This window comes from Staurois parvus, unplaced genomic scaffold (assembly GCF_062004578.1).
Source record: "Staurois parvus isolate SC_StPar_1 unplaced genomic scaffold, SC_StPar_1.0 ptg001697l, whole genome shotgun sequence".
NCBI classification, from domain to species: Eukaryota; Metazoa; Chordata; class Amphibia; order Anura; family Ranidae; genus Staurois; species Staurois parvus.
Genome location: NW_028319493.1, coordinates 22,547 through 46,781, shown reverse-complemented (window position 1 = coordinate 46,781; position 24,235 = coordinate 22,547). Strand labels below are relative to the sequence as shown.

At 49.7% G+C, this 24,235-nt stretch overlaps 1 protein-coding gene across 2 annotated transcripts in view; it reads right to left on the bottom strand.

Moving 5' to 3' along the window:
- RTKN (rhotekin) overlaps positions 1–23,733 on the bottom strand; it is a 100,262-nt gene extending 76,529 nt beyond the window's left edge. Inside the window, exon 1 of one of the 2 annotated variants that reach the window (XM_089663478.1) lies at positions 22,519–23,733. In XM_089663478.1, the coding sequence (XP_089519604.1) occupies positions 22,519–22,629 (111 nt within the window). In that variant the 5' untranslated portion in view covers positions 22,630–23,733. The remainder of the gene's footprint in view (positions 1–22,518) is intronic. The other variant, XM_089663474.1, reaches the window with a different exon arrangement.
- Positions 23,734–24,235: the final 502 nt, after the last annotated feature.

The window sequence follows — 24,235 nt, the reverse complement described above, 5'->3', positions numbered from 1 at the left end:
GATCCCACAGATCAGATCCCATGCTGTATGAAGGAATCTCTAGACATCAGCATAATGCCTTCACCCACAGATCAATTTCATAGATCAGATCCCATGCTGTATGGAGGAATCTCTAGACACCAGCCTGACCAACGCCCTCTCCCGGAGATCGATCTCACAGATCAGATCCCATGCTGTATGGAGAAATCTCTAGACACCAGCCTGACCAACGCCCTCTCCCGGAGATCGATCTCACAGATCAGATCCCAGATTGTATGGAGGAATCTCTGGATACCAGCCTGACCAACGTCTTCTCTCAGAGATTGATCTCACAGATCAGATCAGAAGCTGTATGGAGGAATTTTGGGACACCAGCCTGTCTTCTCCCGGAGGTCAATCTCACAGATCAGTATGGAGGAATCATTGAAAACACCGGCCTGAGTAACGTCTTTTCCAGAGATTTGTTCCAGTTTCAGTAAAAAAAAAACGTATTAAGCATCTCTAATCCGGAACACATGACCTGAGAGAGCTCGGCTCATCCTTAGATCTCCAAGTCACAAGTCCGGAGGCCTTGGGGGGTGAGGAATGTTTACAAGCAGGCCATATACACAGAGATCTTTCACCGAGACCCCATCTGGTCGTCTCGGCATGGAATTGTCACAAAATTGCCGGAATGCTGACAATGTACATCTGAGCAGCTGTGGCCATCTGTGCACACACCCCAAATCCCCCCCTTTACTTCTCCAAAATGTTCCGATAAATGAATAAGGTACGTTCTGGGCTCTCCTGTGTGAGAAGGCTGTGATGGAAGCAGACATCCCCTGACAGATTGGGCGGGAGAGTTCACTGATCTGCACCCCTGTTGCTTCGACCATCATGATGGTCCCACTCTGCATGTTGGACCTTGACATTATGAAGAACCAGTAAATGAAAGGACCCCCTGTAGCGGCAGGAGAACCCAAAGGTGGGCAGAACCAGGAACTGTGGTAGAGGACAACCGACAGAAGAGCGATAGCCCACCAGACTCCCAATGTCCTGATCCTACTCCTCAACCACAAATGTCAGGGCTATCCAGCTACAACCAAAATATCACTTCTGGGTGGACTGACCCTTTAAATCAAACTTGTCATCTACACAGTTGAGTATCTGATGAAGGAGCTTCTCAACAATCCGTTATATGGAAATCTCAACTATTCCTTGACCCCGCCCCCTCACCTCCTGATCATCCTTATTGGATCTTTAATGTGGTGAACGCCCTCGCTTGACCTGTAAAAAGGGGGTGGGGCTAAAATGGACCTTCACAGAAAAGGTGGAGATTTGCAGGTAACTAGCCGCTTATATCCCCGGATCTACTGATCAGGGCTCACAGGACAATGCACTTTTCAACACTCAATTTCCGGGATTAGGGACAGGTTCACTTTAAGAGAAAAGCATCTGCATACAGCTGTTTGGGAAAGGAGCCGTTTTCCCAGCATACATTGCATGGGAGCGAGGGGTCCAACAACACCACAATGGTATTGAAGCAGGCAGACAACGACTAAGTGTTCATGTACATGGGGGGTATACAACCAGCTGTTGGAGAGCTGGGATGGGGCCCATGGCTTTTATTTTTTAATAGAAGGGGGTTACATATTTGGAGACCTGGGATTGGGTCCGGGTCTGCCCAAGTAGATGGCGCTTATATAGCTGGTTCCTGGAGAGCTGGCAAAGGGCCCAGAGCTTGTTCATGGGGTTATATAGTCAGCTCTCGGACAGCTGAGATAGGATCTAGGTCTGCTCATGTAGAAGGGGGTTATATAGCTGGCCCCTGGAGAGCTGGGATGGGACCTGAAGCCTGTTCATGTAGAAGGGGGTTATATAGTCAGGCCTCAGGGAGCTGGGATTGGGTTCGGGTCTGCTCATGTAGGTGGAGGCTATATAGCTTGCCCTCGGAGAGCTGAGATAGGATCTAGGTCTGCTCATGTAGGTGGAGGCTATATAGCTTGCCCTCGGAGAGCTGAGATAGGATCTAGGTCTGCTCATGTAGGTGGAGGCTATATAGCTTGCCCTCGGAGAGCTGAGAAAGGATATAGGTCTGTTCATGTAGAAGGGGGTTATATAGCTGGCCCCTGGAAGCTGGAATGGGGCGCAGAGCTTGTTTATGTAGAAGAGGGGTTGTATAGTCAGCCCTCAGAGAGCTGGGATTGGGTTCGGGTCTGCTCATGTAGGTGGAGGTTATATAGCTTGCCCTCAGAGAGCTGAGATGGGGCCTGGAGCCTGTTCATTTAGAAGGGGGTACAAAGCCAGCCCTTGTGGAGAGTTGGAATGGGGCCTAGAATTTGATCATGTAGAAGAGGGTACAAAGCCATCTCTTGGGGAGAGATGGAATGGGGCCTAGAACTTGATCATGTAGAAGGGGGTATAAAGCCAGCCCTTGGGGAGAGATGGAATGGGGCCTAGAACCTTTAGAAGGGGGTACAAAGCCAGCCTTTGAGGAGAGTTGGAATGGGGACTAGAACCTGATCATGTAGAAGGGGGTACAAAGCTAGCCCTTGGAGAGAGTTGGAATGGGGCCTAGAACCTGACCATGTAGATGGGGGTACAAAGCTAGCCCTTGGGGAGAGTTGGAATGGGGCCTAGAACCTGACCATGTAGAAGGGGGTACAAAGCCAACCCTTGGGAGAGTTGGAATGGGGCCTAGAACCTGATCATGTAGAAGGGGGTACAAAGCCAGACCTTGGGAGAGTTGGAATGGGGCCTAGAACCTGATCATGTAGAAGGGGGTTTTATAGCCTGCCCTCGGAGAACTGGTATGTGGCCTGGGGGATTGCTCATGTAAATGGCAGTTACAGGGGTGGCCCCTGAACAGAGCTTAGCCCTCAAGACATCTTAACTAGGATGGAGGTTAAATAGCTAGCCCTTCTGGTCCAGGGGATCAAGGACAGGAGATATAAGAGGTATGGGGTCCAGGAGAAAAGTGATCTAAAAAAAAAGAGGTATGAGATCCGGGGGACCAGTAACATGTTATAAAAGTCTGAGATCCAAGGGATCAGGAACAGTTCTTTATAGAAGGTCTGGAATCCAGGGGTTATAGAAGAGGTATGGAATTTAAGTAGATCAAGGACATGTTATAGAAGAAGTCTGGGATCCAGGGGATCAGTGACACATTGTACTGTAGAAGAGGTAAGGGATCCAGTGGATCAGTCACATATAATATAAGAGGGGGGATCTGGGGTACCAATCATATGTTATAGAAGAAGCCTGGGATCCAGAGGATCGGAGACACAGAAGAGGTCTGGGATCCAGAGGATCGGAGACACAGAAGAGGTCTGGGATCCCGAGGATCGGAGACACAGAAGAGGTCTGGGATCCCGAGGATCGGAGACACAGAAGAGGTCTGGGATCCAGAGGATCGGAGACACAGAAGAGGTCTGGGATCCAGAGGATCGGAGACACAGAAGAGGTCTGGGATCCAGAGGATCGGAGACACAGAAGAGGTCTGGGATCCAGAGGATCGGAGACACAGAAGAGGTCTGGGATCCAGAGGATCGGAGACACAGAAGAGGTCTGGGATCCAGAGGATCGGAGACACAGAAGAGGTCTGGGATCCAGAGGATCGGAGACACAGAAGAGGTCTGGGATCCAGAGGATCGGAGACACAGAAGAGGTCTGGGATCCCGAGGATCGGAGACACAGAAGAGGTCTGGGATCCCGAGGATCGGAGACACAGAAGAGGTCTGGGATCCCGAGGATCGGAGACACAGAAGAGGTCTGGGATCCCGAGGATCGGAGACACAGAAGAGGTCTGGGATCCCGAGGATCGGAGACACAGAAGAGGTCTGGGATCCCGAGGATCGGAGACACAGAAGAGGTCTGGGATCCAGAGGATCAGGGTCATGGTATAGAAGAAATCTGAGATCAAGGGGGGAAGGATCACATTTTAGAAGTGGTATGGGGTCCTTAGTGTTTATTAACACAATTCTAGAAGACGTTTGGAATCCAGGGATGGTCATGTTATAGAGGTCTAGAATCCAGAGGACCGGGTACATAAACAGAGGATAACAACAAAAAATATAAAACCCGGGATGCCCTAATCCATGAATAATAAAGTATCAAAAACAGAGTTCCAAAAAAGGAATTCCCAAGTGATCGTACATGGAGCTAACCGACTCACTGAGGAGTGCCCAAGGTGGTGTCCTCAGAACCAAACATAGCTTAAGAAAGGAGAAAGAAAGACCAAGGAAAGAGGTCCAAAGGTCAGGGGGTCCCAATGAGGACAAACTGCGGCTTAGAACATAAGTAAATCATTTATTGCAAAATATTAAATAGAAAAATAACACGAAACTGAATGAAGTTCAGACCCGACCACCACCAGAGGTACATGAAGGTCAGAGATGACGTAGGTATCCAGGGTGACAACCCCCGCTGAGAAGTCCCAGAACATGACAGCGGGGACCATAGGTGAGTACAGCAGGAAGCAGCAAACGTAGTCTGGATGGAAGACATAAATATGAACATGAAGAGCAAACAGCAATCTGATGATTAACAACATTATTCCAGCGGCCCCCACCGGCCCCCACCTCCCATATAGATGCCCTGATGGAGGGGGATGTTCAGCACCAGAATGTGCTCTGTAGGGGAGGCAGGGAGCCACTGAAATATGGAATTACCTGAAAGATTTCCACTACAATGTATAATACGGTGTAATCTCACATATATGACACCGTGGGTGTAATCTCACATATGTGACGCCGTGGGTGTAATCTCACATATGTGACGCCGTGAGTGTAATGTCACATATGTGACGCCGTGGGTGTAATGTCACATATGTGACGCCGTGGGTGTAATCTCACATATGTGACGCCGTGGGTGTAATGTCACATATGTGACGCCGTGGGTGTAATGTCACATACGTGACGCCGTGGGTGTAATCTCACATACGTGACGCCGTGGGTGTAATGTCACATACGTGACGCCGTGGGTGTAATGTCACATACGTGACGCCGTGGGTGTAATGTCACATACGTGACGCCGTGGGTGTAATCTCACATACGTGACGCCGTGGGTGTAATCTCACATACGTGACGCCGTGGGTGTAATCTCACATACGTGACGCCGTGGGTGTAATCTCACATATATGACGCCGTGAGATGAATTGCGTGATGAATAGATGGCGGGGAAACCCCTCATAGGAATGATATCATCACTAAAGTCCTTCCAGAATCTGAGATTGAAGAATCTGCCAGTCATCTGGATCTCAATGGAGTCATCCGGCCGTATGGCTATCTGGATAGAAATGATATCCCCGAAATTGTCCCGTGACTCAGGCGAAACGCGTTACGTCACAATTGGGTGACGCCCACGCTTGCGCAGTTCCGGCTGTTTGGCGCCGGTCCTCCTCCCGGCACACTCTGCATGGATACCAGGATGGTCCTTCCTGGTCCCCTCTGATCTCCGGACTTGAGACACTTACCCGTCCGCATCCCTGCCAAGCTCTGCACACAAAGTTTGATTCCCAGATGTGGGACGTTTACCTGACCGCACCGCTGCAAACTCTGCACGCTTCCACAACACCCTACACTGACCTGACCGCACCGCTGCAAACTCTGCACGCTTCCACAACACCCTACACTGACCTGACCGCACCGCTGCAAACTCTGCACGCTTCCACAACACCCTACACTGACCTGACCGCACCGCTGCATGCTCTGCACGCTTCCACAACACCCCAGACTGACCTGACCGCACCGCTGCATGCTCTGCACGCTTCCACAACACCCTAGGCTGACCTGACCGCACCGCTGCATGCTCTGCACGCTTCCACAACACCCTAGGCTGACCTGACCGCACCGCTGCATGCTCTGCACGCTTCCACAACACCCTACACTGACCTGACCGCACCGCTGCATGCTCTGCACGCTTCCACAACACCCTACACTGACCTGACCGCACCGCTGCATGCTCTTCACGCTTCCACAACACCCTACACTGACCTGACCGCACCGCTGCAAACTCTGCACGCTTCCACAACACCCTAGGCTGACCTGACCGCACCGCTGCATGCTCTGCACGCTTCCACAACACCCTAGGCTGACCTGACCGCACCGCTGCATGCTCTGCACGCTTCCACAACACCCTAGGCTGACCTGACCGCACCGCTGCATGCTCTGCACGCTTCCACAACACCCTAGGCTGACCGCACCGCTTCATGCTCTGCGCGCTTCCACAACACCCTAGGCTGACCTGCCTCAATGCGGCGTGGCATGGAAGCTATCAGCCTGTGGCACTGCTGAGGTGTTATGGAAGACCAGGATGCTTCAATAGCGGCCTTCAGCTCTTCTGCATTGTTCGGTCTCATGTCTCTCATCTTTCTCTTGGCAATGCCCCATAGATTCTCTATGGGGTTCAGGTTAGGCGAGTTTGCTGGCCAATCAAGCACAGTAATCCCACGGTCATTGAACCAGGTTTTGGTGCTTTTGGCAGTGTGGGCGGAGCCAAGTCCTGCTGGAAAATGAAGTCATCATCCCCATAAAGCTGGTCTGCGGAAGGAAGCATGAAGTGCTCCAAAATCTCCTGGTAGACGGCTGCGGTGACCCTGGACTTAATGAAGCACAGTGGGCCAACACCAGCAGATGACATGGCTCCCCAAATCAACACAGACTGTGGAAACTTCACACTGGACTTCAAGCATCTTGCAGTGTGTGCCTCTCCATTCTTCCTCCATACTCGGGGCCCTTGGGCCTCTCCATTCTTCCCCCATACTCGGGGTCCTTGGGCCTCTCCATTCTTCCTCCATACTCGGGGTCCTTGTGCCTCTCCATTCTTCCTCCATACTCTGGGCCCTTGAGCCTCTCCATTCTTCCTCCATACTCGGGGTCCTTGTGCCTCTCCATTCTTCCTCCATACTCGGGGTCCTTGAGCCTCTCCATTCTTCCTCCATACTCGGGGTCCTTGGGCCTCTCCATTCTTCCTCCATACTCGGGGTCCTTGGGCCTCTCCGTTCTTCCTCCGTACTCGGGGTCCTCGGGCCTCTCCGTTCTTCCTCCGTACTCGGGGTCCTCGGGCCTCTCCGTTCTTCCTCCGTACTCGGGGTCCTCGGGCCTCTCCATTCTTCCTCCGTACTCGGGGTCCTCGGGCCTCTCCATTCTTCCTCCGTACTCGGGGTCCTCGGGCCTCTCCATTCTTCCTCCGTACTCGGGGTCCTCGGGCCTCTCCATTCTTCCTCCGTACTCGGGGTCCTCGGGCCTCTCCATTCTTCCTCCGTACTCGGGGTCCTCGGGCCTCTCCATTCTTCCTCCGTACTCGGGGTCCTCGGGCCTCTCCATTCTTCCTCCGTACTCGGGGTCCTCGGGCCTCTCCATTCTTCCTCCGTACTCGGGGTCCTCGGGCCTCTCCATTCTTCCTCCGTACTCGGGGTCCTCGGGCCTCTCCATTCTTCCTCCGTACTCGGGGTCCTCGGGCCTCTCCATTCTTCCTCCGTACTCGGGGTCCTCGGGCCTCTCCATTCTTCCTCCGTACTCGGGGTCCTCGGGCCTCTCCATTCTTCCTCCGTACTCGGGGTCCTCGGGCCTCTCCGTTCTTCCTCCGTACTCGGGGTCCTCGGGCCTCTCCGTTCTTCCTCCGTACTCGGGGTCCTCGGGCCTCTCCGTTCTTCCTCCGTACTCGGGGTCCTCGGGCCTCTCCGTTCTTCCTCCGTACTCGGGGTCCTCGGGCCTCTCCGTTCTTCCTCCGTACTCGGGGTCCTCGGGCCTCTCCATTCTTCCTCCGTACTCGGGGTCCTCGGGCCTCTCCATTCTTCCTCCGTACTCGGGGTCCTCGGGCCTCTCCATTCTTCCTCCGTACTCGGGGTCCTTGGGCCTCTCCATTCTTCCTCCATACTCGGGGTCCTTGGGCCTCTCCATTCTTCCTCCATACTCGGGGTCCTTAGTTTCCAAATGAGATGCAAAAGTTGCTCTCATCAGAAAAGAGGACTTTGGACCACTGAGGACAGACCAGGTCTGTTTTTCTTTAGCCCAGGTAAGATGCTTCTGACGTTCTTTGTTGTTCAGGAGCGGCTTGACAAGAGGAATACGACATTTGAAGCCCATGTCCAGGATCCGTCTGTGTGTGGTGGCTCTTGATGCACTGACTCCAGCCCCAGTCCACTCCTTGTGAAAGTCCCCAACACTTTTGAATGGCCTTTTCCTGACAATCCTCTCCAGGCTGCGGTCATCCCTGCTGCTTGTGCACCTTTTTCTTCCACACTTTTCCCTTCCACATAACTTTCTATTAATGTGCTTTGATACAGCACTTTGGGAACATCCAACTTCTTCTGCAATTCCCTTTTGAGGCTTTCCCTCCTTATGGAGGGTGTCAGTGATGGTGTCAGGTCAGCAGTCTTTCCCATGATTGGGATTCCTACTGAACCAGACTGAGAGACCATTTAAAGGTTCAGGAACCCTTTGCAGGTGTTATGGCTGAATGAGCTGATTAGAGTGGGACACTGAGCCGAGTTTATTCCACCTTTTCACAATATTCTCATTTTCTGAGATTGTGGATTTGGGGTTTTCATGAGCTGTAAGCCATAATCATCACAATGATGACAAATCACGGCTGGAACTATCTTGCTTTGCATGGAATGAGTCTCATATATTAGTGTCACCTTTTAAGTTGCTGCACTGAAATCAATGAATGAATGAATGAATGAATGCACCAGATTCTCATTGTTCCACTTTCACCTGTATATTTCTGAATGGACATCATCATTTGATACAACTCAGCTGATCTACAGGTGACATTCAATCCTTTATTCACCAATATACCAGGAATACACTGCATGTATTTGCTGTACACTCTGCAGGGCATTGCAGTCACGGGACAATTTCGGGGATATCATTTCTATCCAGATAGCCATACGGCAGGATGACTCCATTGAGATCCAGATGACTGGCAGATTCTTCAATCTCATATTCTGGAAGGACTTTAGTGATGATATCATTCCTATGAGGGGTTTCCCCGCCATCTATTCATCACGCAATTCATCTCACGGCGTCATATATGTGAGATCACACCCACGGCGTCATATATGTGAGATTACACCCACGGCGGCACGTATGTGAGATTACACCCACGGCGTCACGTATGTGAGATCACACCCACGGCGTCACGTATGTGAGATCACACCCACGGCGTCACGTATGTGAGATCACACCCACGGCGTCACGTATGTGAGATCACACCCACGGCGTCACACATGTGAGATTACACCCACGGCGTCATATATGTGAGATTACACCGTATTATACTTTGTAGTGGGAAATCTTTCAGGTAATTCCAGATTTTAGTGGCTCCCTGCCTCCCCTACAGAGCTCCATGATGGTGCTGAACATCCCCCTCCATTAGGACACCGATATGGGAGATGGTGGCCGGTGGGGGCCGCTGGAATAATGTTGTTAATCATCAGATTGCTGTTTGTTCTTCATGTTCATATTCAAGTCTTCCATCCAGACTACGTTTGCTGCTTCCTGCTGTACTCACCTATGGTCCCCGCTGTTATTTTCTGGGACTTCTCAGCGGGGGTTGTCACCCTGGATAACTACGTCATCTCTGACCTTCATGTACCTCTGTTGGTCGTCGGGTCTGAATTTCATTCAGTTTCGTGTTATTTTTCTATTTAATATTTTGCAATAAACGATTTAATTATTTTCTAAGCCGCAGTTTGTCCTCATTGGGGCCCCTTGACCTTTGGATCTCTTTCCTTGGTCTTTTTTTCTCCTTTCATATTACATAAACAGAGGAGGTATGGGATCCATAGGGTTTAGTAACACTTTATAGAAGACATTTAGAATCCAAGGGACCAAGTACAGATAGAAGAAGAAGTCTGAGATCCGGGGGGTGAGGAACATGTTATGGAAAAGGTATAATATCCAGGGGATCGGGTCATCCTATAGAAGAAGACTTGGATCCAGGGGGTGAGGAACATGTTATGGAAAAGGTATAATATCCAGGGGATCGGGTCATCCTATAGAAGAAGACTTGGATCCAGGGGGTGAGGAACATGTTATGGAAAAGGTATAATATCCAGGGGATCGGGTCATCCTATAGAAGAAGACTTGGATCCAGGGGGTGAGGAACATGTTATGGAAAAGGTATAATATCCAGGGGATCGGGTCATCCTATAGAAGAAGACTTTGATCCAGGGGGTGAGGAACATGTTATGGAAAAGGTATAATATCCAGGGATCGAGTCATCCTATAGAAGAAGACTTGGATCCAGGGGGTGAGGAACATGTTATGGAAAAGGTATAATATCCAGGGGATCGGGTCATCCTATAGAAGAAGACTTGGATCCAGGGGGTGAGGAACATGTTATGGAAAAGGTATAATATCCAGGGGATCGGGTCATCCTATAGAAGAAGACTTGGATCCAGGGGGTGAGGAACATGTTATGGAAAAGGTATAATATCCAGGGGATCGGGTCATCCTATAGAAGAAGACTTGGATCCAGGGGATGAGGAACATGTTATGGAAAAGGTATAATATCCAGGGGATCGGGTCATCCTATAGAAGAAGACTTGGATCCAGGGGGTGAGGAACATGTTATGGAAAAGGTATAATATCCAGGGATCGAGTCATCCTATAGAAGAAGACTTGGATCCAGGGGGTGAGGAACATGTTATGGAAAAGGTATAATATCCAGGGGATCGGGTCATCCTATAGAAGAAGACTTGGATCCAGGGGATGAGGAACATGTTATGGAAAAGGTATAATATCCAGGGGATCGGGTCATCCTATAGAAGAAGACTTGGATCCAGGGGGTGAGGAACATGTTATGGAAAAGGTATAATATCCAGGGGATCGGGTCATCCTATAGAAGAAGACTTGGATCCAGGGGGTGAGGAACATGTTATGGAAAAGGTATAATATCCAGGGGATCGGGTCATCCTATAGAAGAAGACTTGGATCCAGGGGGTGAGGAACATGTTATGGAAAAGGTATAATATCCAGGGGATCGGGTCATCCTATAGAAGAAGACTTTGATCCAGGGGGTGAGGAACATGTTATGGAAAAGGTATAATATCCAGGGGATCGGGTCATCCTATAGAAGAAGACTTTGATCCAGGGGATGAGGAAATTGTTATAGAAGAGGCATGATGTCCAGGGGATCGGGTCATTTTATAGAAGTCTGGGATACTGGGCAAGAGGAACATTTTATAGAAGACTTATGATATTCAGGGGATTGGGTCATGTTATAGAAGAGGTATCATATTCAGGGGATTGGGTCATGCTCAGGGGCGGACTGACCATTTGAGCACTCGGGCACTGCCAGAGGGCCCGGGGTCAGTAAGGGGGCCCCATGAAATGCCCCTGGTACCTTTTTATAGGCTTTTTTGGGTGTGCTTTGAGTGTGGGCAAGGACACAGGGGCCCCATGATCCCCTATTGCCCGGGGGCCCCATGAGTTGTCAGTCCGCCCCTGGTCATGCTATAGATGAAGTCTAGATCCAGGGGATGAGGAGCATGTTATAGAAGAGGTATGATAGCTAGGGGGTCAAGGTCATGTAATAGAAGAAGTCTGGGATCTGGGGGGTGAGGAATATATTATAGAAGTCTGGAATCCAGGAGATAAGGATCATGTCATAGAAGAGGTACGATATCCAGGGGATTGGGTCATATTATAGAAGAAGTCTGGGATTTGGGGGGTAAGGAATACAGTGCAGGAAATGCGTATTTGCTCCCCTGCTGATGGTGAATGTTCGCCCCTCACACAGAAACGATCGGTCTAACAATGGAATGTTCGCCCCTCACACAGAAACGATCGGTCTAACAATGGAATGTTCGCCCCTCACACAGAAACGATCGGTCTAACAATGGAATGTTCGCCCCTTACACAGAAACGATCGGTCTAACAATGGAATGTTTGCCCCTCACACAGAAATGATCGGTCTAACAATGGAATGTTCCCCCTCACACAGAAATGATCGGTCTAACAATGGAATGTTCGCCCCTCACACAGAAATGATCGGTCTAACAATGGAATGTTCGCCCCTCACACAGAAACGATCGGTCTAACAATGGAACGTTCGCCCCTCACACAGAAACGATCGGTCTAACAATGGAATGTTCGGTGTAACACTGAGAGACAGAATACAACAACAAATTCAGCAGAAATGCGTCTAACAAATGATGACGGATCTGCATGTTCATGAGGGAAAGAAGGATTTGATCCCCTTCACAAAACATGACTTAGTACTTGGTGGCCAATCCCTTGTTGGTCATCACAGAGGTCAGACGTTTCCTGGAGTTGGCCCCCAGGTTCGCACACATCTCAGGAGGGATTTTGGCCCACTCCTCTTGGCAGATCCTCTCCAAGTCATTAAGGTTTGGTGGCTGATGTTTGGCAACTCGAACTTTCAGCTCCTCCACAGATTTTCCATCGGATGAAGATGTGGAGACTGGCTAGGCCACTCCAGGACCTTAATGTGCTTCTTCTTGAGCCGCTCCTTTGTTGCCTTGGCCGTGTGTTTTGGGTCATTGTCATGCTGGAACACCCATCCACCACCCATTTTCAATGCCCTGGCTGAGGGAAGAAGGTTCTCACCCAAGATTTGAGGGTACATTGCCCCGTCCATCGTCCCTTTGATGTGCTGCAGTTGTCTGGTCCCCTTAGCAGAAACCCCCCCCAAAGCAGAATGTTTCCCCCACCATGTTTCACAGTTGGGATGGTGTTCTTGGGGTCATAGGCAGCATTCCTCCTCCTCCAAACACGGCGAGTTGAGTTGATTCCAAAGAGCTGGATTTTGGTCTCCTCTGACCACAACACTTCCCACCAGTCCTCCTCGGCATCATTCAGATGTTCAGTGGCAGACTTCAGACGGGCCTGGACATGGGCTTTCTTGAGCAGAGGGACCTTGCGGGCACTGCAGGATTTCAGTCCTTGTCGGCGTAGTGTGTTACCAATTGTTTTCTTGGTGACTGTGGTCCCAGCTACCTGGAGATCATTGACAAGATCCTCACATGTAGTTCTGGGATGATTCCTCACTGTTCTCATGATCATTGACACTCCACGAGGGGAGATCTTGCATGGTGCACCAGACCTAGGGAGACTGACACTTGTTTTGTGTTTCTTCCATTTGTGAATGATTGCACCAACTGTTGTCACCTTCTCACCAAGCTGCTTGGCCATAGTTTGGTAGCCCAGTCCAGCCTTGTGTAGGTCTACCATCTTGTCCCTGACCTCCTTGGACAGCTCTTTGGTCTTTGCCATGGTGGAGAGTTTGGAATCTGATGGTTTGATGGCTCCTGTGGACAGGTGTCTGTTATACAGGGAACACAATGAGATTAGCAGCACTCCCTTTAAGAGACTGCTTCTAATCTCAGCTTGTTACCTGTATGAGAGACACCTGGGAGCCAGAAATCCTGCTGAATGATAGGGGATCAAATCCTTCTTTCCCTCATGAACATGCAGATCCGTCATCATTTGTTAGACGCATTTCTGCTGAATTTGTTGTTGTATTCTGTCTCTCAGTGTTACACCGAACATTCCATTGTTAGACCGATCGTTTCTGTGTGAGGGGAGAACATTCCATTGTTAGACCGATCATTTCTGTGTGAGGGGCGAACATTCCATTGTTAGACCGATCATTTCTGTGTGAGGGGCGAACGTTCAACATCAGCCGGGGAGCAAATACGCATTTCCTTCACTGTATGTTATAGAAGAAATCTAGGATCCAGGGGATGAGGAACATGTTACAGAAGAAGTATCATATCCAGGGGATCAGGTCATGTTATAGAAGAAGTCTGGAATTTGAGGGATCAGGGGCACATTACATACAGGATCTGGAATGAACCCGTTGTCCTGGAACAGAGATATCTTGGGCTGGTGATCCATAATCGCAGTGCTTAGCAGTTCTGGATTATAGAAGACAAATGAGCCATTGATAGAGATTGTATTATTCACCCAGCTGGGGCTTTGTACCATCACCCAGTCACAGCCTCCTGATACGGGGGCGGACATGCTGGGACAGGAATACGCCAGGAACACGGACGTCATATGAGTCAGAGCAAAGATCCCACCAAGTGGAAATCCTCTATGACCGGAATCATGACTGCTCCCACACACCCCGGGGGGTGACAACAACTTCCTCCATGTTGACATGTAGAGTGCAGCTCATTGCAGAGGGAGGAGGAATGGAGAGTTCAGGGGATTTACCATTCCGGCTCCTGAATGACCTGTTAATGATTGCTGCTACCTCCTGCCAGGAATGCAGATACAGATTACAAATCTGCTCCGGCCTTTTCTGATCACTGCGGCCGCTTTATACGAGCCGGAAATTGTTGGCAGATATCAACTTCTATTTATCAAACCGTTCTCAGAAATGTCTCCACTCATTGACGTGTTCCAGATAAACACGGAGTATGTCAGCATTCTACCACACAGTCTGTTCATACCTACACCTGATGGCCACATGTCTCCATACACCTAACCCTCACATCTACATCACCTCATTGGACATCCCATTATAAAAGCATGGCCATTAATGTGGAGGTGGCCCCTTTGTGGATATCCCACCATCACATCTACAGTATATGGGCTCCTTGGAAGTCCCATTGTAAGACCGCAGACATTCATAGGGAGAGGCTCCTCTTTGTAGACACCTGACCATCACATCTACATCACCTCATTGGACATCCCGTTATAAAAGCATGGCCATTAATGTGGAGGTGGCCCCTTTGTGGATATCCCACCATCACATCTACAGTATATGGGCTCCTTGGAAGTCCCATTGTAAGACCGCAGACATTCACAGGGAGAGGCTCCTCTTTGTAGACACCTGACCATCACACCTATATGGGCTCATTAGTCATCCCCTAAAAACCATGAACATTAATATGGACTTGGCTTTTTTTTTAAGGACACCTGACTTTGACACCTATGTGAACTCATTGGATGTCCCATTCCAAAACCATGGTCACTGATATGGGGTTGGCCCCCTTTATAGACACCTGACCATCACACCTACAGTATATAGGCTCATTAGAAATCCCATTAAAAACCGTGGACATTAATATGGAATTTGCCCTTCTTGGTGGAAACCTGGCCATCACACTTGTATGAACTCATTGGATGTTTCATTCCAAAACCATGGTCACTGATATGGGGTTGACCACCTTTGTACACACCTATATGGGCTCGTTAGACATCCTGTTAAAAACCACGAACATTAATATGGAATTGTCCCTTCTTTGAGGACATCTGACTTTGACACCTATGTGAACTCATTGGATGTCCCATTCCAAAACCATAGTCACTAATATGGGGTTCCTCCCGTTGTCGACACCTGACCATCAAACCTATATACAGTCGGCTCAGTAGAAATCCCACTAAAAACCATGACCATTAATATGGAGTTGGTCCTTCTTTGTGGATACCTGACCTTGACACCTATATTAACTCATTGGATGTCCCATTCCAAAACCATGGCCAATTAATATGAAGTTGGTCCTTCTTTGAGGATAGCAGACCATGACACCTATATGAACTGATGTTCCATTCCAAAACCATTGTTGTTAATATGGTGTTGCCCCCTTTTGTAGACACCGGACCATCACACCTACATGGGCTCATTAGACGTCCCATTAAAAAACATGAATAATAATATGGTGTTGGCCCTTCTTTGAGGAAACCCAGCCATCACACCGATGTGAAACCAATGGGCATGCCATCCCAAAATCATGACCCTTATCATGGAGTTGGCCCCATCCCTTTGTGGACACCTGACCACCATACCTATATGGGCTTATCTGTCATCCCGTTATAAAACCAGAGACATTAATATGTCATTGGCCCCTCTTTTGTGAACATCTTGCCATCACACCCAAATGAAATCATTGGACTTCCAACTCCAAAACCATGGCTATTAACATGGAGTTGGGCTCCTTTTGTAGACACCTGACCATCACACCTAAATGAACTCATCAGACATCCCATTATAAAGCCATGGCCATTAATATGAAGTTGCCCTCTCTTTGCTGACATCTGACTATTACACTTTTATGAGCCCATTGGACCTCCCATTCCAAAACAATGGACATTAATTTAGAGTTGGGCCCCTTTTGTGGACACCCAGTCATCAAACCTTTGCGTGCTTGTAGGATATCCCTATTCTTAACCAAGATCATCAATAGGGAGCTGCCCCATTCCCCAACCCACTGTGGTTTTACCATTCACCACTCTCCTGAGAAGACTTTCCACAAGATTTTGGAAGGTGTCTGTGGGAATTTTTCCCATTTCTGAGGTCAGGTGCTGATGTTGGATGAGAAGACCTGGCTCACCACTGGCATTCCAATTCATCCCAAAGGTGTTCAGGAAGGTTGAGGTCAGGGTTCTGTGCAGGACACTCGAGTCTCTTCATGACCTCAAACCTACTGAACACCTTTGGGATGAGAAGACCTCATACCAAAGCTGTTCCATTAGGTTAAGGTCAGGTACTGATGTTGGATGAGAAGACCTCATACGGAAGGTGTTCCATAGGGTTAAGGTCAGGCACTGATGTTGGATGAGAAGACCTCATACCAAAGCTGTTCCATTAGGTTAAGGTCAGGTACTGATGTTGGTTGAGAAGACCTCATACAGAAGGTGTTCCATAGGGTTAAGGTCAGGCACTGATGTTGGATGAGAAGATCTCATACCGAAGGTGTTCCATAGGGTTAAGGTCAGGCACTGATGTTGGATGAGAAGACCTCATACGGAAGGTGATCCATAGGGTTAAGGTCAGGCACTGATGTTGGATGAGAAGACCTCATACCAAAGCTGTTCCATTAGGTTAAGGTCAGGTACTGATGTTGGTTGAGAAGACCTCATACAGAAGGTGTTCCATAGGGTTAAGGTCAGGCACTGATGTTGGATGAGAAGACCTCATACGGAAGGTGTTCCATAGGGTTAAGGTCAGGCACTGATGTTGGATGAGAAGACCTCATACCAAAGCTGTTCCATTAGGTTAAGGTCAGGTACTGATGTTGGATGAGAAGACCTCATACGGAAGGTGATCCATAGGGTTAAGGTCAGGCACTGATGTTGGATGAGAAGACCTCATACCGAAAGTGTTCCATAGGGTTAAGGTCAGGTACTGATGCTGGATGAGAAGACCTCATACCGAAGGTGTTCCATAGGGTTAAGGTCAGGCACTGATGTTGGATGAGAAGACCTCATACGGAAGGTGTTCCATAGGGTTAAGGTCAGGTACTGATGTTGGATGAGAAGGCCTCATACCGAAGGTGTTCCATAGGGTTAAGGTCAGGCACTGATGTTGGATGAGAAGACCTCATACCATAGGTGTTCCATAGGGTTAAGGTCAGGTACTGATGCTGGATGAGAAGACCTCATACCGAAGGTATTCCATAGGGTTAAGGTCAGGTACTGATGCTGGATGAGAAGACCTCATACCATAGGTGTTCCATAGGGTTAAGGTCGGGCACTGATGCTGGATGAGAAGACCTCATACCGAAGGTGTTCCATAGGGTTAAGGTCAGGCACTGATGTTGGATGAGAAGACCTCATACGGAAGGTGTTCCACAGGGTTAAGGTCAGGCACTGATGTTGGATGAGAAGACCTCATACAGAAGGTGTTCCATAGGGTTAAGGTCAGGCACTGATGTTAGTTGAGAAGACCTCATACGGAAGGTGTTCCACAGGGTTAAGGTCAGGCACTGATGTTGGATTAGAAGACCTCATACGGAAGGTGTTCCACAGGGTTAAGGTCAGGTACTGATGTTGGATTAGAAGACCTCATACGGAAGGTGTTCCACAGGGTTAAGGTCAGGTACTGATGTTGGTTGAGAAGACCTCATACAGAAGGTGTTCCACAGGGTTAAGGTCAGGTACTGATGTTGGTTGAGATGACCTCATACGGAAGGTGTTCCATAGGGTTAAGGTCGGGCACTGATGTTGGATGAGAAGACCTCATACCGAAGGTGTTCCATAGGGTTAAGGTCAGGCACTGATGCTGGATGAGAAGACCTCATACCGAAGGTGTTCCATAGGGTTAAGGTCGGGCACTGATGTTGGATGAGAAGACCTCATACCGAAGGTGTTCCATAGGGTTAAGGTCGGGCACTGATGCTGGATGAGAAGACCTCATACCGAAGGTGTTCCATAGGGCTAAGGTCGGGCACTGATGTTGGATGAGAAGACCTCATACGGAAGGTGTTCCATAGGGTTAAGGTCGGGCACTGATGCTGGATGAGAAGACCTCATACGGAAGGTGTTCCATAGGGTTAAGGTCAGGCACTGATGCTGGATGAGAAGACCTCATACCGAAGGTGTTCCATAGGGTTAAGGTCAGGCACTGATGTTGGATGAGAAGACCTCATACCGAAGGTGTTCCATAGGGCTAAGGTCAGGCACTGATGTTGGATGAGAAGACCTCATACGGAAGGTGTTCCATAGGGCTAAGGTCAGGTACTGATGTTGGATGAGAAGACCTCATACCGAAAGTGTTCCATAGGGTTAAGGTCAGGCACTGATGTTGGATGAGAAGACCTCATACGGAAGGTGTTCCATAGGGTTAAGATCAGGCACTGATGTTGGATGAGAAGACCTCATACGGAAGGTGTTCCATAGGGTTAAGGTCAGGCACTGATGTTGGATGAGAAGACCTCATACGGAAGGTGTTCCATAGGGTTAAGATCAGGCACTGATGTTGGATGAGAAGACCTCATACGGAAGGTGTTCCATAGGGTTAAGGTCGGGCACTGATGTTGGATGAGAAGACCTCATACGGAAGGTGTTCCATAGGGCTAAGGTCAGGCACTGATGTTGGATGAGAAGACCTCATACGGAAGGTGTTCCATAGGGTTAAGGTCAGGTACTGATGTTGGATGAGAAGACCTCATACGGAAGGTGTTCCATAGGGCTAAGGTCGGGCACTGATGTTGGATGAGAAGACCTCATACGGAAGGTGTTCCATAGGGTTAAGGTCAGGCACTGATGCTGGATGAGAAGACCTCATACGGAAGGTGTTCCATAGGGTTAAGGTCAGGTACTGATGTTGGATGAGAAGACCTCATACGGAAGGTGTTCCATAGGGTTAAGGTCGGGCACTGATGTTGGATGAGAAGACCTCAAACCAGAGAAGACCTCATACCTCATACAACAGGTCAGGACTCCACCACTCCTGTAGTTTTCTGTAGTGGGTGTGGAGCCTGTTGGATCCCTCCCACAGCTCTCAGCACAGGCTATGTACAGCACAGTGATGATGTCAGCACTACGTTTACAAGGTAATAGCTAGATTTGCGACAACATTTAGTGCACACAATGCAGATTTGTATCTCTTGTAGCTATTGATTATTTAAATGTAAGGTTTTGCCCCCCGGAGTTCCACTTTAAATGCACATAAACACTTCATTGTCCCGTGTTTTGCAGACACTCGAGGCTGCAGCGAATGAATGTGAACAATTCAGATAGTAATGAATGAGATTCCACAAAAACACTGACAAGTGTGAACAAGTCCTAATCCAACCAATAATAACAAAAAAACAAGCGCCAGTCACACCCCTGCCCTCCATCGCACCCAGGACCCGGTGACGTCATCACGTATGATGTGTGCCGCGATGATTGGGGATGGAAGACGAATCAAAGGTTCCCGCTGTCCTATACCGACCCTGGAAAGGGAAGATTTTACTGAAGAGTCCAACTGCCCAGTTCCTGCAATCTGCACCACACCTGAACAGCACCACACATGAACAGCACCACACCTGAACAGCACCACACCTGAACGGCACCACACATGAATGGCACCACACATGAACGGCACCACACCTGAACGGCACCACACATGAACGGCACCACACCTGAACGGCACCACACATGAACGGCACCACACATGAACGGCACCACACCTGAACGGCACCACACATGAACGGCACCACACATGAACGGCACCACACCTGAACGGCACCACACATGAACGGCACCACACCTGAACGGCACCACACATGAACGGCACCACACATGAACGGCACCACACATGAACGGCACCACACCTGAACGGCACCACACATGAACGGCACCACACATGAACGGCACCACACCTGAACAGCACCACACCTGAACAGCACCACACCTGAACAGCAGTAAGACCTGAACGGCACCACACCTGAACAGCACCACACCTGAACGGCACCACACCTGAACGGCACCACACCTGAACGGCACCACACCTGAACAGCACCACACATGAACGGCACCACACCTGAACAGCACCACACATGAACGGCACCACACATGAATGGCACCACACATGAACAGCACCACACATGAACAGCACCACACATGAACGGCAGTAAGACCTGAACATACCGACCATTATCCCCCAATGGGTATACAGATGAGGTGGGAGATTCTGTCCCCAGAGAGGAGTACTAACCTGCTGAAGGGGTTCATGTAGTGTTAGGGTTCAGGGGGAGTAAGTGTATGAGACAGGTAAAGATCAGAGGACAGAGAGATGTTCCAGCTTGCTTATGAGGGGTTCCCACCATCCCTGTGCTGAGTTCCCGGGTCTGTACACCCGATGTGCCCTTTATGAGGGGTTCCCACCATCCCTGTGCTGAGTTCCCGGGTCTGTACACCCGCTGTGCCCATTGTGAGGGGTTCCCACCATCCCTGTACCAAGTTCCCGGGTCTGTACACCCGCTGTGCCCATTATGAGGGGTTCCCACCATCCCTGTGCCAAGTTCCCGGGTCTGTACGCCCGCTGTGCCCATTATGAGGGGTTCCCACCATCCCTGTGCCAAGTTCCTGGTTCTGTACACCCGCTGTGCCCATTGTGAGGAGTTCCCACCGTCCCTGTGCTGAGTTCCCGGGTCTGTACACCCGCTGTGCCCATTATGAGGGGTTCCCACCATCCCCCTGTGCTGAGTTCCCGGATCTGTACACCCGATGTGCCCTTTATGAGGGGTTCCCACCATCCCTGTGCCGAGTTCCCGGGTCTGTACAACATCTGTGCCCGTTTTGAGGGGTTCCCACCATCCCTGTGCTGAGTTCCTGGGTCTGCACACCCGATGTGCCCTTTATGAGGGGTTCCCACCATCCCTGTGCCGAGTTCCCGGGTCTGTACAACATCTGTGCCCGTTTTGAGGGGTTCCCACCGTCCCTGTCCTGAGTTCCCGGGTCTGTACACCCGCTGTGCCCATTATGAGGGGTTCCCACCATCCCTGTGCCGAGTTCCCGGGTCTGTACACCTGCTGTGCCCATTATGAGGGTTTCCAGCATCCCTACACTGATTATTTTGCTGTGTATTCCTGTAGGATCTTCTACAAGGTAGGAGTAACTAGCAGATCAGGGATATCTTGGTGCCTAGAAACGTGCATGTAACTCAGCAGACTCCACCTATAACTGATAAACCCCCAATTTGTGTGGACTTGCCCTTTAAGGTGATTCTACTAACCAAGTAACTCCATGAAGGTAACATGTCAGCCTTGGCCCCACGTTATGGATGAAGGTAACATGTCAGCCTTGGCCCCACGTTATGGATGAAGGTAACATGTCAGCCTTGGCCCCACGTTATGGATGAAGGTAACATGTCAGCCTTGGCCCCACGTTATGGATGAAGGTAACATGTCAGCCTTGGCCCCACGTTATGGATGAAGGTAACATGTCAGCCTTGGCCCCACGTTATGGATGAAGGTAACATGTCAGCCTTGGCCCCACGTTATGGATGAAGGTAACATGTCAGCCTTGGCCCCACGATATGGATGAAGGTAACATGTCAGCCTTGGTCCCACGTTATGGATGAAGGTAACATGTCAGCCTTGGCCCCACGTTATGGATGAAGGTAACAGGTCAGCCTTGGCCCCACGTTATGGATGAAGGTAACATGTCAGCCTTGGCCCCACGTTATGGATGAAGGTAACAGGTCAGCCTTGGCCCCACGTTATGGATGAAGGTAACAGGTCAGCCTTGGCCCCACGTTATGGATGAAGGTAACATGTCAGCCTTGGCCCCACGTTATGGATGAAGGTAACAGGTCAGCCTTGGCCCCACGTTATGGATGAAGGTAACATGTCAGCCTTGGCCCCACGTTATGGATGAAGGTAACATGTCAGCCTTGGCCCCACGTTAAGGATGAGGGTAACATGTCAGCCTTGGCCCCACGTTATGGATGAAGGTAACATGTCAGCCTTGGCCCCACGTTATGGATGAAGGTAACATGTCAGCCTTGGCCCCACGTTATGGATGAAGGTAACATGTCAGCCTTGGCCCCACGTTATGGATGAAGGTAACAGGTCAGCCTTGGCCCCACGTTATGGATGAAGGTAACAGGTCAGCCTTGGCCCCACGTTATGGATGAAGGTAACAGGTCAGCCTTGGCCCCACGTTATGGATGAAGGTAACATGTCAGCCTTGGTCCCACGTTATGGATGAAGGTAACATGTCAGCCTTGGCCCCACGTTATGGATGAAGGTAACATGTCAGCCTTGGCCCCACGTTATGGATGAAGGTAACATGTCAGCCTTGGCCCCACGTTATGGCTCTTCATAAGACATACATAACGAGGAGTGTGAGAAGCTCTATGGGTTCATACCTGGGGGGTATCGATGAGCATACTCCTCCGGAATCGCCCCCTCCGGATCTCCATCTCCATAGCAGAACATCGGGCCACAGTGACACGGCTGCGGTGGTTCCGGCAAAACATGGTCACAATAGGAAAAGATGTAATCCAGAGCAGGAAATGGATCCAGAATCTGGAGTGGCTCCAAACTCCAGTAATCTGTTCATTCAAGACCAAAACCGACCTCTCCCGCGTCCACCAAAGTCTCAGATCTCCAAAAATCTGATGCTTCCAAGTATATGTTCATTCAGAACCAGATCCAAACTCTCCCACGTCCACCAAGGTCCTGGATCTCCAGAATCCAGCTTCTTCCGGGAATCTTCTCAATCAAAACCAGATCCAAACTCTTCTGTATCCACCAAAGTAGCAGACATTATGCAATCTGGCTCTTCCAGGAATCCGCTCATTCAGAACCAAGCCAGGACTCTCCTATATCCACCAAGGGCTAGGATCTCCTGGAAATCTGAAACTTCCAAGAATTTGATCATATTGGACAAGATCAGAACTGTACTGTGTCCACCAAGGTCCCAGATCAGAACTGTACTGTGTCCACCAAGGTCCCAGATCAGAACTGTACTGTGTCCACCAAGGTCCCAGATCAGAACTGTACTGTGTCCACCAAGGTCCCAGATCAGAACTGTACTGTGTCCACCAAGGTCCCAGATCAGAACTGTACTGTGTCCACCAAGGTCCCAGATCAGAACTGTACTGTGTCCACCAAGGTCCCAGATCAGAACTGTACTGTGTCCACCAAGGTCCCAGATCAGAACTCTCCCGTGTCCATCAAAGTCTCAGATCACCAGAAATCCAACTCTTCCAAGAATGTGCTCATTTGGAACCAGATCAGAACTAGACTGTGTCCACCAACGTCTTGGATCTCGGACGCTTCCAAGAATCTTCTCATCCAAAACCAGATCCAAACTTTTCTGTGTCCTCCAAAGTAGCAAATGTTCAGCAATTCTATTCCTCCAGAAATCCACTCATGCAGAACCAGATCAGAACTTTCCTCTGCCCACCAAGGTGGCAGATCTCCAGAATCTCTTCAAAGAAGCTCCTCATTCAGAACCAGATCCAATCTCCTCCTCGTTCACCAAGGTGTCGGATCTCAAGAAACAAGACTCTTTCAGGAGTCGGCTCATTCCGATCCAGATCTACATCCACAGCCTCCCTGATCCTTCTACAATCCCCACTCCCAGCCCCCGCCTCTCCGCTCTGACTTGTTCATTCTTGATGTCTCTCAGCAGGATGCCAAGAACTCTCAGAATCCCTCCCCATTCATCTCTAACCCAACCTACGACTGTCACTTCTCCTCCAAACCCCTTCTGGAAGAGGTCTCCCCACTCTCTGACTGTCACTTCTCCTCCAAACCCCTTCTGGAAGAGGTCTCCCCACTCTCTGACTGTCACTTCTCCTCCAAACCCTTCTCCGAAAGGTCTCCCACTCTCTCCCACTGTCTCATGGATTGCCCCTGGCTGTCGCTCCTTCTATACAAACCAACACCATAGACAGCCGGACCCTACTTCCTGTCTATCAACTGTCACTGAGTACCTGTCCCTGACTGTGTATATGGAGGTGAGGTGACCTCTCTATAGACTCTACCTGTCCCTGACTGTCTGTATATAGAGGTGAGGTGTCCCCGTCCCTGTCTGTATATAGAGGTGAGGTGTCCCCGTCCCTGTCTGTATATAGA